Source organism: Monopterus albus, unplaced genomic scaffold (assembly GCF_001952655.1).
Source record: "Monopterus albus unplaced genomic scaffold, M_albus_1.0 scaffold300.1, whole genome shotgun sequence".
NCBI classification, from domain to species: Eukaryota; Metazoa; Chordata; class Actinopteri; order Synbranchiformes; family Synbranchidae; genus Monopterus; species Monopterus albus.
The window spans coordinates 273640-287298 of record NW_018128180.1 but is presented as its reverse complement, the minus strand read 5'-3'; the positions used below and the strand labels follow the sequence as shown (position 1 = coordinate 287298).

General features: G+C 39.9%; 1 protein-coding gene across 10 annotated transcripts in view; it reads left to right on the top strand.

Moving 5' to 3' along the window:
- The window catches only part of LOC109973678 (apoptosis-stimulating of p53 protein 1-like), a 51368-nt gene extending 39911 nt beyond the window's left edge, over positions 1–11457 (top strand). For all 10 annotated transcript variants that reach the window (XM_020623447.1, XM_020623450.1, XM_020623449.1 and 7 more), the window contains 12 exons: positions 2958–3025; positions 3361–3556; positions 3763–3990; positions 4124–4339; positions 4828–4978; positions 5064–5101; positions 5192–5553; positions 5875–6012; positions 8647–8780; positions 9117–9283; positions 9415–9614; positions 10973–11457. In XM_020623447.1, coding sequence (XP_020479103.1) covers positions 2958–3025; positions 3361–3556; positions 3763–3990; positions 4124–4339; positions 4828–4978; positions 5064–5101; positions 5192–5553; positions 5875–6012; positions 8647–8780; positions 9117–9283; positions 9415–9614; positions 10973–11014 — 1940 coding nt within the window. In that variant the 3' untranslated portion in view covers positions 11015–11457. The remainder of the gene's footprint in view (positions 1–2957; positions 3026–3360; positions 3557–3762; positions 3991–4123; positions 4340–4827; positions 4979–5063; positions 5102–5191; positions 5554–5874; positions 6013–8646; positions 8781–9116; positions 9284–9414; positions 9615–10972) is intronic.
- The last annotated feature ends 2202 nt before the right edge of the window (positions 11458–13659 follow it).

Below are 13659 nucleotides of genomic sequence, written 5' to 3'. Positions count from 1 at the left end.
GTGAAGCATGGGGGTGGAAACATCATGCTTTGGGGGTGCTTTTCTGCAAAGGGGACAGGACGACTGCACTATATTGAGGAGTGGATGGATGGGGCCATGTATCGCAAGATTTTGGGCAACAACCTCCTTCCCTCAGTAAGAGCATTGAAGATGGGTCGTGGCTGGGTCTTCCAGCATGACAATGACCCCAAACACACAGCCAGAGCAACTAAGGAGTGGCTCCGTAAGAAGCATTTCAAGGTCCTGGAGTGGCCTAGCCAGTCTCCAGACCTGAACCCAATAGAACATCTATGGAGGGAGCTGAAACTTCTTGTTGCCCAGCAACAGCTTCAATACCTGAAAGATCTGGAGAAGACCTGTATGGAGGAGTGGGCCAAAATCCCTGCTGCTGTGTGTGCAAACCTGGTCAAGAACTACAGGAAACGTCTGACCTCTGTAACTGTAAACAAAGGTTTTGGTACCAAATATTAAGTTCTATTTTTCTATTGAATCAAATACTTATTTAATGCAATAAAATGGAAATAAATTATTTAAAAATCTAACAATGTGATTTACTGGAATTTTTTTGTAGATTCTGTCTCTCACAGTTGAGGTGTACCTACGATGAAAATTAAAGAACTGTTCATTCTCTGTAAGTGGGAAAACTTGAAAAATCGGTGGTGTATCAAATACTTATTTGCCCCACTGTATGTATCTAAAGAGGCTCGAGCAGTGATAAGTTTGATAGACTTCTTAAAACCATTCATCTCAGGCCAAGCCACTTTTTGTGTTTTGCACCAGGATGTACTGTAATGGTGCCATTGCAGTCTTACTACAACACTGTGTGACTGTTTCTAATCTGGATTCTCAGGCAGATGGCCAAGTTTCTACCTTGCAACTGACTGTTTCTTGTCATGACTGTTTTCTTCCTGGGGTCAGCGGGTTACAGCAGCAGGCAACAAGTTGCACAGCACAGCTAATGACTGCAGGCCTCCCAGGATCAGTAGTTAATCAGTGTTATTCTGGTTTGTGCCACAACTGTGGGTCTGTGGCTGTACAATTCAAACTTAGTCTTTTGTTTTGCTACTGATAATTTCTCAATGGATGCTAAATATTAGCCAGCTGAGCATAGCAGAATTTAATGATCCACAGTGGGCTGAGTAATATTTGAGAGGGCTTTTTTCCCCCTTCTGAATAATTTTCAGCCAGGCTTGCAGGATGATTGCATGACAGTGTTGTTCTGTCTGGTAGTCAGCCCTCCAATTAGTAAATATCTTTTGGCATAACTTTGGTGTTGCCTGACTGTTGCCATTATCAGGTCAAAATTTTTATTTGTCTAATGCAGTTTATGACCAGTTATGAGACAGCTACATCATTCTCAGCTGTAATTAAAATGATAATTGGCATAAAGTTGCAAGCTAACATGCTAACTATTGAACTTGATAATCTTGTGATTTTTTTTTTCACGTAACCAGCTGCATGGTCACATTCATATGGCAATTTAATTTCAACTAATTTTTTAGTTTATATGGAAGTACATTAAGGTGAGTTTGTTAAGTGCAAAGCAAAAGCTAGGTCACTGACCTCCAGGAGTGTCAGGAGATAACAGGGAACAGCGGGATAAGGTTTAGCTATTGCAGCGTGTCCTTGGTGTTGCATTGAACCATGCCAGTTATGTAACAGAAACTTTACAGAGACAGAGGCTGGGTTAAACTGCAACTTTAGCCGGTGCCTCTGTTTACAACATTTCTGTTTCGAGAGCTTTCTGTAGCATTTTAACATAGTTGAGTCAGGTTTAAATGTGCAAGATAGCAGCGTTGTTATGTGGGGCTTTGGAACATAATGTGCTTCAGGATATTTCCCATGTTGACCCACCATTTAGTGTAATTCTTGGGAGGGAAAGTACAGCACCGCACCCAAACATTTATGATATGACTCCAATTGTCAGTTACTTTAAATGTTTAGTTTTTTTTATTAACAGATAAAGATGTTTTAATAGCTGTACATTTTGCATCTAAGCTCACAATCAGAGAGATTTTTGTCCCATTGCTCTACCACTTACAAGATGTTATTCATGTTTGCAGAGGAGAAAACACTCTAATTTGTGCATGTAGAGTAGTTATTAAGCAATTTATCACCTGTCCTGTTACATTATTTATTTTTCATTTATTGAGGCTTAACAATTGAAAGTCAGACTTGTTAGTCCAAATTAAAAATAACTGTTCCAAATATTGCATAGGCAGTGTACAGTAGTTCACTATAGACCAAAGGTTGTTGGGTACGCAGCCTGACCTGCACTGCTTTTATGAGCCTCTCGAAGTAAATTACATGTATAGATAATAATGTGCTTTTATTTTAGTCTTTTGTTTTGCCATCTATATTTTTATTGTTGAAGAGGCGTGTAAATTATAGCTACAGTAATTTGAAATACTCAGGCAACAGCAGAGCACCCTGACCCTTTTCAGTCTCTTCTCACTGTAACATATAATTTACTGTCTTTTCAACATGCTTACATTGTACCCTTTATCTTACCTTTTACCTACTTTAAAGTGCTTCAGTACTCATAGACACTGTGCCATTTTCCTTTCTGTTTGTCTCCCTTCTTCTTCTTAACCCTATAAAACCATTTGCATCATATTTCATACGTGAGGTTTCTGAGCAAATCAAATTGCCAAAAATGCCCCATGTGTCAAATGTGATAATCAAAAGAAATAATCTAAATAATATGGAACCTCTATTCCTATATGCCCGGACTGTCTGTCTATGCATATATGGCAAATAAAAATCGTGAATCTTGAATTTCGAATCATGAATTTTATTTTGGATTTAGGTTTAATAAACATCTCAGTTCCAAAAAAATGGAATGTTCTGGCTATTTTTTTTTTTTTTGATGTGTTGGGCTTTACAGGGTTAACTGCATTTCTTGTTATAACATTTGTCCTTTTCTCAGCACTCCATCTCTCCGTCTCTCCATTTAGCTAATGAAGCATCATGGCCTAGCATCAGTAAAAGTGTCTCAGACTGGCGGACCAACAGTCCAGAACAGGTATTGTTTCCACACCAGTTAATAGTGAAAGCTATTGTCACAACAGTCATTCTTGTAAATTTTCTAATAAATAATTTCAAGTAAGTGATTTTATAGAGCCATTAAAACATTGCTCATTTTGCTGAAAGCCCCCCTGAGGCCATTTTAGAGCCTCCTTGGCTCCCACTTTGAAGAGCAATGCAATAAATGACTGTGTGAATTTTTCACACCAAAGTATCTCGAGAGAAAGATCTCTTTCCAACATACTCATGCAGTCACACTTTACAATTTTTTTTCAAATTCGCTCTCTCCCTTTCTCCCTTTGTCTTCATTTCAATGTCTCCCTCTCCCACCAGCTTCCCTCTGGTTATGGTACCTACCCCAGTGCTACCCACCAGACTGCGGGGCATCACTGTGCCACCAGTTCCCTGCCCCGTTCTGCTCCTGGTACGCTGGGCTGGCCTCGTTCCAGTGCTGCAAACGCCACATCATCCTCCTCTTCCTCACAGCAAATACAACAGCGTATCGTGGTCCCTCCAAACACAAGCCATGGTAATTTAAGAAAATAGGACTGTTATGTATTTTATAAGTTTGACTTATTATAATTGGAGTGGCTCTATTTAAGCATTGATTTGTAATTAAATATTAATCACCTCTCTATTTTAGGGAAATTGAATAACCAACTTTGCTAATTATTTCTCCCTATCATGGATATGTGGTTATAGCATTTGGAAAAGAACTGTATCCTCTCTTTTTAGCTTCTGCCATGACCTCCCAGCCCTCTCCACTGACCCCACAAACGGAGCGAACAGATCCCCCTCCAGCAGTGGCTGTACGACCCTACGTCCCAGATCATCCCTCCAGGCCCCAGTCCCCCAGGAAGGGTCCGGCCACTATGAACAGCAGCTCCATCTACAGCATGTACCTCCAGCAGCCTCAAGCCAAAAACTATGGATCTCTCAGCAACAGGACTACTGTCAAAGCTGGTAATTAAGCAACAGAAAAGTTTTTACTGAATGTGCCTCATTTTCTGAGAAAAGATACTGTATGTTTAGTGTTGTTATAACATCCTCAAGACCGGTCACATCAGTATCTGTCCCTTTTCCTGTCTCTCCACAGTCTATGGTAAACCAATCCTCCCCACCTCCTCAGCCTCTCCATCCCCTGTTCCGTTCCTCCAGGGAGGAGGAGTACGAGCAGGTGGAGAGGATGTTACAGATAAGGGAAGAGGAGGGAAAGGAGGAGGAGGAGAAAGCAATGATAGGCAAATTATACCTCCACCAAGTGTGGACAACATCCCTCGTCCACTTAGTCCCACTAAGCTCACCCCAGTTGGTAGGTACCCAAAGATAAATCTGCGTAATAAATGTACTATGGATCTCTCAGCAACAGGACTACTGTCTACAGTAGTAGATCTCTTGTTCCAAATGATAGTAGTTTTTGTAGTGTAACTTGAGTATACATTTTTTGATACTCCCTATGGCACTTTACACACAAAGTGATTTATCCACAAATCCGTACTGCATATCTAAACATTTTGCACTTTTACAACAGATCAGAAGGACCAAAGTATCCCACTGTGTTGCATTATTGTGATTTTTATGTCTCATCTATTGGTAATTGATTCTATAGAAAATTTGCCCTATATTACATGATTACATTTACCAAGTTTCCTTGGGGTAATATTTTTGGAAAATAGAAAGTATTGTCAAATTTTAGGCATAATAACAAAATTGTAACTAACAAATAATAAGAAAACCAATGTGTAGTCATAAACATTATGCATAGACATGTTTAAATTTTCCACCCGTGCCCCTCCACAGCCCACTCCCAGCTTCGCTACCAGAGCGATGCTGACCTGGAGGTTCTCCGTCGACGCCTCAGCAATGCCCCACGACCCCTGAAGAAACGAAGCTCAATCACTGAACCAGAGGGCCCACAGGGGCCAAACATCCAGAAATTGCTGTATCAGAGGTTTGTAACATGTTGTATTCCACCAGCAAGACACATCTGAACATTAAGGCTGATATTTAAACTGATGGTGATTTGTGGTGTTTAGGTTCAACACATTGGCAGGAGGCATAGAAGGAGGCTCAGGTAAATGTGATGATGTGGCCTGGCAGGTCAAGCAACATCAGCGGGACTCACGATGATGCTTAAATTTCATGTTTTACTGTTTTATTCCAGGCAATACTTTCTACCAGCCCGACTGTTTATTGGGTGACATGGACAACATCCATTCAGCCAGTGGAAATGATGAACCTGGTGACAAGCACAGCAGTGTGGGAGCTGTGGAGGGCGAAGGTCAAAACCAGGATTCTGGCTCTCGATCCCTGTCCCCTCCTTCTATTGCCATAGAAACATCCAAAGAGGCAACAACAGAAAATACCAATAATGTGTCTCTGTTGACCCAACCTAGCTCATCGCCTGCACCTGATAGGCCAGAGGACCAAAACAATAACAACCAGAGAGGTTCTAGTCCCGGCCATAGCACTGGAGGCCATGCCTCTCCATCTCTATCAACTTCCACACCACCTTCACTTCCTAAGGTAGACATAAATGTTATTATTTCACCTGATACTGATAGACACATTACAGCTGGGGCTTTCTGTTTTTTAAACTGGACAGGACATTATACTTTCCTCGTTTTACTAGCACTAATGCCCAATAAATTTGATAAATATCACATCTCACTTGTTTCTCATCTATTTTGTTGTATTTCTTTTATTTTTATGCTTTTGAAATGTGACTGCAAGTATAAACAAAGTAATTGTTGTCTACTGTGCCAGATTAAGCAGTAAGTGCTTATTTAGAAGCTCCTGTTGTGACTTGTCAACACTTTCCTCTTTCTCTTCCCCTGTGTACTACAGGCTAAGCGAACCAACCTGAAGAAGCCGTCGTCAGAGCGGACAGGCCATGGCCTTCGAGTCAAGTTTAATCCTTTAGCTCTCCTGCTGGATGCATCGTTAGAGGGAGAGTTTGATCTGGTTCAGAGAATTATATATGAGGTACAACAAAGGATCATATTGTTACAGAATTTCTCATTTTTTATATTCTAAACCTCTATCTGTCTGCGGAGCTAAAATTAATTCATCTTTATTTGTATTTCTCAATATTACAGTGAGTCACAGGCTTACATCAGTCATGGCTCCAAAGCCAAATTAAAGTCTTTAAGAAGATTGGCAAAGCCTACTCGTAAAAATCTTAAAGAAAGAGACACGGAGAAGCAATACAAAAACTGTAGAAGCTGTAGTAATAGAAGAAAGTCTAGTGTCATTTTTCCACCAAAGAGATCTCAGTTTTCAACATAAATTACTTTCCAACTAGAGCACACAGAGACCGCATGTTCCTCCACCAAGGCACAACATTCCCTCATACAAATGGGTCCCTTGTGAAAAATGAGATCCAGAACAACACAAAATATCTCATAAAATCCTGAGTCCAGATAGGATCCAGATCATCTTTTAGGGTATGATAGGCAGTTATACTGTGCATCTTACCTGAACATTTCAGGGTTTTATCTTCATTATAGGCCAAGTTATGCCAGAAAATATACATTAAATGGGGTTTTCAGTTTTCAGTTAAATTTAAATGGCCGTCCGATCTGGAATCTGGAACAGATTTGGATGAAATTTGGTGTGGTGATAGACATTGCCACCCTACATATGTGTGTTAAATTGCTATAATTTTGATAACATTTGATGAAGATATGATTTTTTAAAATTTGCCCCATTTTCTTTATTTTTTGTGACCTTGACCTTTGACCCTTTTCAGACAAAATCTAATCACTTTTAGAGTATATCCTCACCAATGTCTTTACCAAGTATGCTGCTGATCTATCTGGTCGTTTGTCCATAACCCTGCTAACCAACGTGCTATGTTCACTCACACAGACACATACACACAACCACACACATAACCTCTTTGATGGACATAACTACTGTATTCCAGTCGTATTATTTCTGAGTTTCCTTTAAAGTGACACTCAGCACACTAGGGTTTCGGTTCCATTCAGAATGTCTGTTGGGGAAAATAAGCTGGAACAGCTTGGTGCAATATTCAGTCCCTATTGAAATGTGTTCAATGTAACCTTTTTAAATAAAAACTCAGGTCACTGTGGTCCATTAACTTTGAATTTTCTCATATCAGCCAGCAGAACACATTCTAGTGCATTACCTTGCTAATGGTGGAGCTAGTTCAGCTACCAGTCTGCCATGTGTCACCATGCATTGTAAGTCATAGTAGTCAGTGGGAATGAGGAGCAGCAGCAGCAGAAAGAGAATACTGACAAACTGTCATTTTTGTAGCATGGACATCTTTGCTGAATATGAGACTCAGGTCTCTGAGTTGTAGTGTATAAAGAGAGAAAGGTACTGGACAAAGAACAGTGCCTTGAGGGACACCATCCTTTACAGTGTGGAGAGACTAAATGTATCATCAGGCAAAACAGGCCTGTGTCTTAGAAACAACCTAAACCTTGAGGTTAAATATTATGTTTAATAATATAGAATAGTTAAGTAGAAGAACATCAGCATTAGAGCTGTAATTTGACTTTGCTACTACCCTACCCATTACTTTAGCTGGGGCATTTTCAGTGCTGTGCTGTGGTCTAAAACCTGACAGACTATTCTCATTATGTGATCACAGTAGTTTTCTCTGTACTAACCTGGGAACTGCAGCAGCATTTTTAATAAAATTTCACAAGACAATTGTCAGTTAATTTGTTAAATTATGGGCCTTCTGTTAAACAGAGCCGTGGGTCAAATACCTTCTAAATTTTATTTGTTTTCTGACTTTCCTATGTTCTGTTCCCTTATGCAATAGATGAATATTTTTACATGCCAACAATTACTGTACACCCACACACAGGCTGCCTCAACAGATTTGGCATTAACTAGAAGAAGCTTTCACTATCTCCAGGACAATACAAATGAAGAATATTATCTTTCATCCTCAGCAGCAAAAGTCATCTATACAAAGTAAGGTCTAGACCTTACTATTTTAATATTATAGAGTAAAAATCTAACAAATCCCCCTTGAGCAAAAACGCCCTTTAACAGAAGAAACCTCCGACAAACCCCAGCTGTCTGCCTCGACCGGTTGGGGTGAGTGGATAGAGGAGAGACAAAAGAAGAAAAGCAACAAGACACAACAATCAAACACTGTCATGGGAGATTTGGTCCATGGTGTGCAGACTTATGAATGAGGACAGCCTCTGTATCACAGTGTGTTACAGCAGCTCAGAGCTCTTGAGAACAAAGCCTTACATCCCCATCTAATCCTGAAATCTTTCACTGGACAAAAGTGCTTACAGACACTTCAAACTGCAAATTCTAGCTGATACTCTCAAGGAAACATTCACATGCCTCACACCCAGAGCAAACTCATTTTGACAGAGTACCCCAAGGCACCAAAACTCAACATCTCAACAGTTTTCACGCTCTTCAAAAATGTTGCACTCTCCTGAGTTTTGCAGTAAAATTGGGCACTTAGCACTTTTATAATGCTCTTCACAAGAGTTTCTCAAGGTTGATGCCAGTGCTGATTTTTTGGGATTTTCTGTTGTTGCTGTATATAGCCAATAATCTGTGCCAACATCTAGTGTACAAATTCTAATACTTCTCATTCTCTCTGTATTTAAGGTGGAGAATCCCAGTATGCCGAATGATGAAGGCATAACTCCTCTTCATAATGCTGTCTGTGCTGGCCATCACCATATTGTCAAGTTTCTACTGGACTTTGGCGTGAACGTAAACGCAGCCGACAGTGACGGGTGGTCAGTACTTTGATTCGCTCGTTCAATCACATAACAATGCGTAATAACACAAGCAGTGGCTGCTGAAGGACGAGAGGGAGTCTGGGTAATGAACACACTCTGTGGCTGCAATGCTAGAGCTCAGCTCAGAGGCGACAGTGACAGAGTTAACTCATTTTTGACTCAGCTGCCTTAGGAGTATTAAAGGAAAAGATTACCACTTCTAATGAGGCTTCGTATTCAGAGGCTGTTTGATTTAATCACTGATGCAGCCAACTGAATTCATGTTTAGTTAATGTTTCAATTGTGTTTAGCAGGGGAATGTTTAAAGTCATACTCTGATGTTGTGCCTCGCAGGACTCCTTTGCATTGTGCGGCTTCATGTAACAGCGTCCACCTCTGTAAGTTGCTAGTGGAGTCAGGAGCGGCCATTTTTGCCACAACAATTAGTGATGTTGAAACAGCAGCAGATAAATGTGAAGAAATGGAGGAGGGCTACACACAGTGTTCTCAGTTTCTATATGGTAGGTAAATACAAAGATACAGATGATGAGTCAACAGAACTAAACTAAACCGCTTTATTCAAGTCCACAGAGGAAAAGAATTCTTAATCTTAAGTAGATCTTGAACACTGAATAGTCTGCATCTGTTTCAGGTGTGCAGGAAAAGCTGGGCGTGATGAACAAAGGTTTGGTCTATGCTCTGTGGGACTACACAGCCCAGCAGGATGATGAGCTCTCCTTCAGTGAGGGTGACGCCATCACCATTCTGCGTCGCCGAGACGACACTGAGACTGAGTGGTGGTGGGCGCGACTTAATGACCGTGAGGGATATGTACCTAGAAACTTGTTGGGGGTGAGTGAACACAAGACATCACAACAGATGCATCACTGTGAATGTGTGCACACATGGAAAAACATAAAGATACGTGCAGGCTGCCTGACCACTCTAGACCTTACTTTGCCTACATTTGTTTCACTGTTTACTGGTTGCTCCATTAAAAAAAAAAAGTAAGTAATTTTAGGGTCAAGTGAAAACACAGGAAGAGTTTCTTCAATTCAGCCACACTGATAATGGTGGCCAATTTAACACAGAAAAATAAACAATATTTAACATAAACAATTTTTTTTTTTTATTATTTTATTGTGGGTTTTTAAAAGCAGGCTTGTTTTTTTGACGTGCGAGCATCAGTTATTCTGGCTGAGAAGACAACTGTTGCTTTCAGACCTGATTAGCTGTAGCTAGCTAAATAAGATAACATTAGGTTCCTTTACTCGGCTAAAAGCAGTGTTTGGCTGACTTTTTAAAGTCTCCACACAACTCATTTTAAAATGAGAATTTTGTAAAAGGTTCCTAGATTTGTACCTCTTGGTTAAAGCTGGATATCCCAGGCAAAAGGTTAGTATCCTCACCAGCTGATAATCCATTAGCCTGATACCAGATGTGTTTGGCAAATGTAACGTCATCTTGGGTAAATGGCTGGGGTTGCTGGAGTTTTACAATAACTTTGGATCGGCTTCCACAAAGTGAATGTACTAGTCTGTAACCCCACAAACTAATGGTGTTAAGTGAATGTTTCTTAGCTTGATCACTAATGTAGGTAGTAAGATAAATAGCAGCTTATGTTAGAGCTTAGTAGCTTATGTTAAAGTAAATAAACACCACCTCATCATGTGGAAAAATTCAGAGCATCACAAGCTTACTGTGCCTAGTTATGGTTGGACAGATGCTGTAATGCTCACAGTGTTATGTCCCAACCAACCACATGTGAAGACACTGCTGGACAGGGTTTTTGTGCACAGTGCCTTTTAAGCTTCAGAGAGTATAGTATGTGCACAGACCATTTTGCTCTGGACTCAATTCTTGTACTAGTGAAGCTGAAGTATATAGTTTTAATCAAACTGTCCATTACAGTTGCATTCCAGCAATGCACCTACAACCACACTGTATACATAATAAAGTAAATAATAATGGGACTTTGGATCTGTACATTTACTGTAGATAGTACATATAAAGTTTTAATTTAAGCATCATCAATACTCATCCCCATTCGTTCAGTGAATTAAGTAATGTGCTGTACCAGTACGAACAGCATGTTAAGCAGTGGATTTACTGCCTTCACAGTCTGTCTTCATGATGCTCAGGCAGCTTGAGAGCAATGTTGACTTGATGTAGTGATCCCCCCACCACCACCACCCTCTCTCTTTCTCCAGCTGTATCCAAGGATCAAACCCAGACAGCGCTCACTGGCATAAAGCCCAGATCAGGAGCCACGTGCACGCTCACAGAAGGCGCATGCACATTAAGAGGAAGAGGAGCCGAAGCAGCATGTGGGCAGATAAACTGGCTGAAAAGGAAAGAAGAAAAGGACAGAGGTAGACAAGAGAGGGAAGAAAAAGGAACAAAGATGGAACTGTTGAACATTTTTTGGTGTGTTTGGATGTAACGCTGGAAACACGGAGCCACTTTATTGTAGAATCTTAACATACTTTCACTGCTTTGCTGCAGTTAACAGAAATGGCCTGAATTCTACATTATTTTTAGCAACAGCAGCTTGAAACTTCTAGAAGAGTTCAGCCGCATGGCAGAAGCTGAATTTTTTTAAAAGTCACCAAAGCTTTTGGATACAGCTTCAAGGTCCACTTAAGTCTACTTACCTCAAAAGCTGGTGGCATTGTGCTTGGCATTATAAGGCTCTGTCTGAGAGAGGGAAGAAAAAGGAACAAAGATGGAACTGTTGAACATTTTTTGGTGTGTTTGGATGTAACGCTGGAAACACGGAGCCACTTTATTGTAGAATCTTAACATACTTTCACTGCTTTGCTGCAGTTAACAGAAATGGCCTGAATTCTACATTATTTTTAGCAACAGCAGCTTGAAACTTCTAGAAGAGTTCAGCCGCATGGCAGAAGCTGATTATTTTTACGTCACTTTAAATGCCACTTTATTTTTTTATGGTGGTAATTTATAAATAAAGTGACCAGATGGATCCTCATAAAGCCAAGCTCATTTAGCACACAGCAGAAGGATGGGCTCTTTCTCAGAGACATCTAAAGACACTTTCACACTGTGTGGTGTGAAGGTGTGAGATTACATGCAGTAAATTTACAGGTTAGATCAGGTGAAAGTACAGAATGTGTGAGACATGAAATGTGAAAGTGAAAAGAGGAACATGAGAAGTGAGAAGAGATAAATGCCCATTAAAGCAAGTCAGGTTTTGTCGGTTATGTCATTGTTGATAGAGCAAGTATAAGCAGTGTTAGTCAGGAAAGACAATGGAAATGCAACCAGAAGACTAAATCCAGCATTTGATGCATGGTGGCTAAGACCCACATCAAGTGAACACGAGCACCAGATGTTCTCAGTATAATGTTATGGCATGTTTTTAAAAAAAAAAGGTTTCAACTGATACCAGAAGAATAGTTTGGTTCTGATTTCAAACAGCATCTTTGAACCATTACAGATGTTTCAGACTATTCTCTATTCATCCTGACTAAGCACTGGTGTCTGCTGTGTATCGACATCCGTTCAGCTACATAATGGTTGTAGATAAGAGAAGAGAAAGAAGGGGAAAAGAGAATGTGGAGAAAATGTGGAAAAGGGACTGGACAACTCTTTAAATACAAGAAAGAATATCTTTATTAGTTTTTGCATATTTCGACACAAAGCTTAGTCTAAACTAGAGCCTCATTCACACTGGTCTTCATCCTGGTGCACTGCAGGTACCAGGCTCTAAACCAGTGCTTTCCATCTGCCAGCAGCTCAGTGTTTAATAACAATGTAAAATCCATCAGTTTCCTGTTAAAAGCTCCTGTGGCTGCTCTGTGCTTATGTTGAAAACTCTGAACAGTGTCCTAAAAACAAGTCAGTATGTGTTATTGCAAACCCAGCTCCACCCTGGCACATTAAAAGAAGCCTAAGTCTATGAGGCTGACAATATATAGATTTAATCCCTGGGCTGTAGTGTTAAAACTGGGTTAAATGGGCCCAGAGTTAATTTCTTTTTTCACATTTAGATATTTCAGTAGTTCTATGAAGTGTATTATACTTCTGATTATTTTGTTTGTTTTATTTGAAGAATGCAGTTTATTATTATTATTATTATTATTATTATTACAAACTGTTCAGTTTTTTTATCTGTCAGTGCTGCAGCAATCCACTGCTGCCATCAGGTGTACCAGACGATTATGACAAACTAAAGCCTCATTTTCTGTAACACATACTGTGTGTTACAGAAAGAATTGTGTGAGAATTGTACATTGTTCAGAGGGATGCTTACCATTACTTTGTGGATATGCAATCTGTAACTATAGTATACAGCTAATGTACATTAATAATAAAGAAATTATAATCCCTGCAGAGAATTGAAGTCTGGATTGTGACTGGCTCATTTAGGTTTCTAAATAAAGAAAAAATAAGACGAAACAGAAGGAAACTGGATGCAGCTGGAACAACTGTATGTCTTTGACTGATGCACTGGAACCAGTTCATTCAACACAACTGAACAGAAAACACAACATACAGGCAGATTAAAAACCACTGCAATAAAGGGTACATAGTCTCTGACAGCCTCTCTCTTGTCTCTCTCTATCTGACGCACAAATGTGCACATTCAAGCCTTTAAAAAAGGACTTTAGACTCATTCAAGTATGCACTGACAGCAGACACTTCACTGGTAAGTTTATTTCTATTCTCTGAGTAGTTCTGATTGGATTTCTAAGGTACAATTACCTCTTATTCAGTACTAAAATATGTTCAAGCCAATACAGCTTTATTTAATATAAAAACAAAAGTTATGCCATGTTACTACATGTAACAATGCAGCGAAATCACAGAACAGACAACCACTTGGCTGGAACAACATGACATAACCTCAAGGTTTCTGGCTCTTTAACTTTTT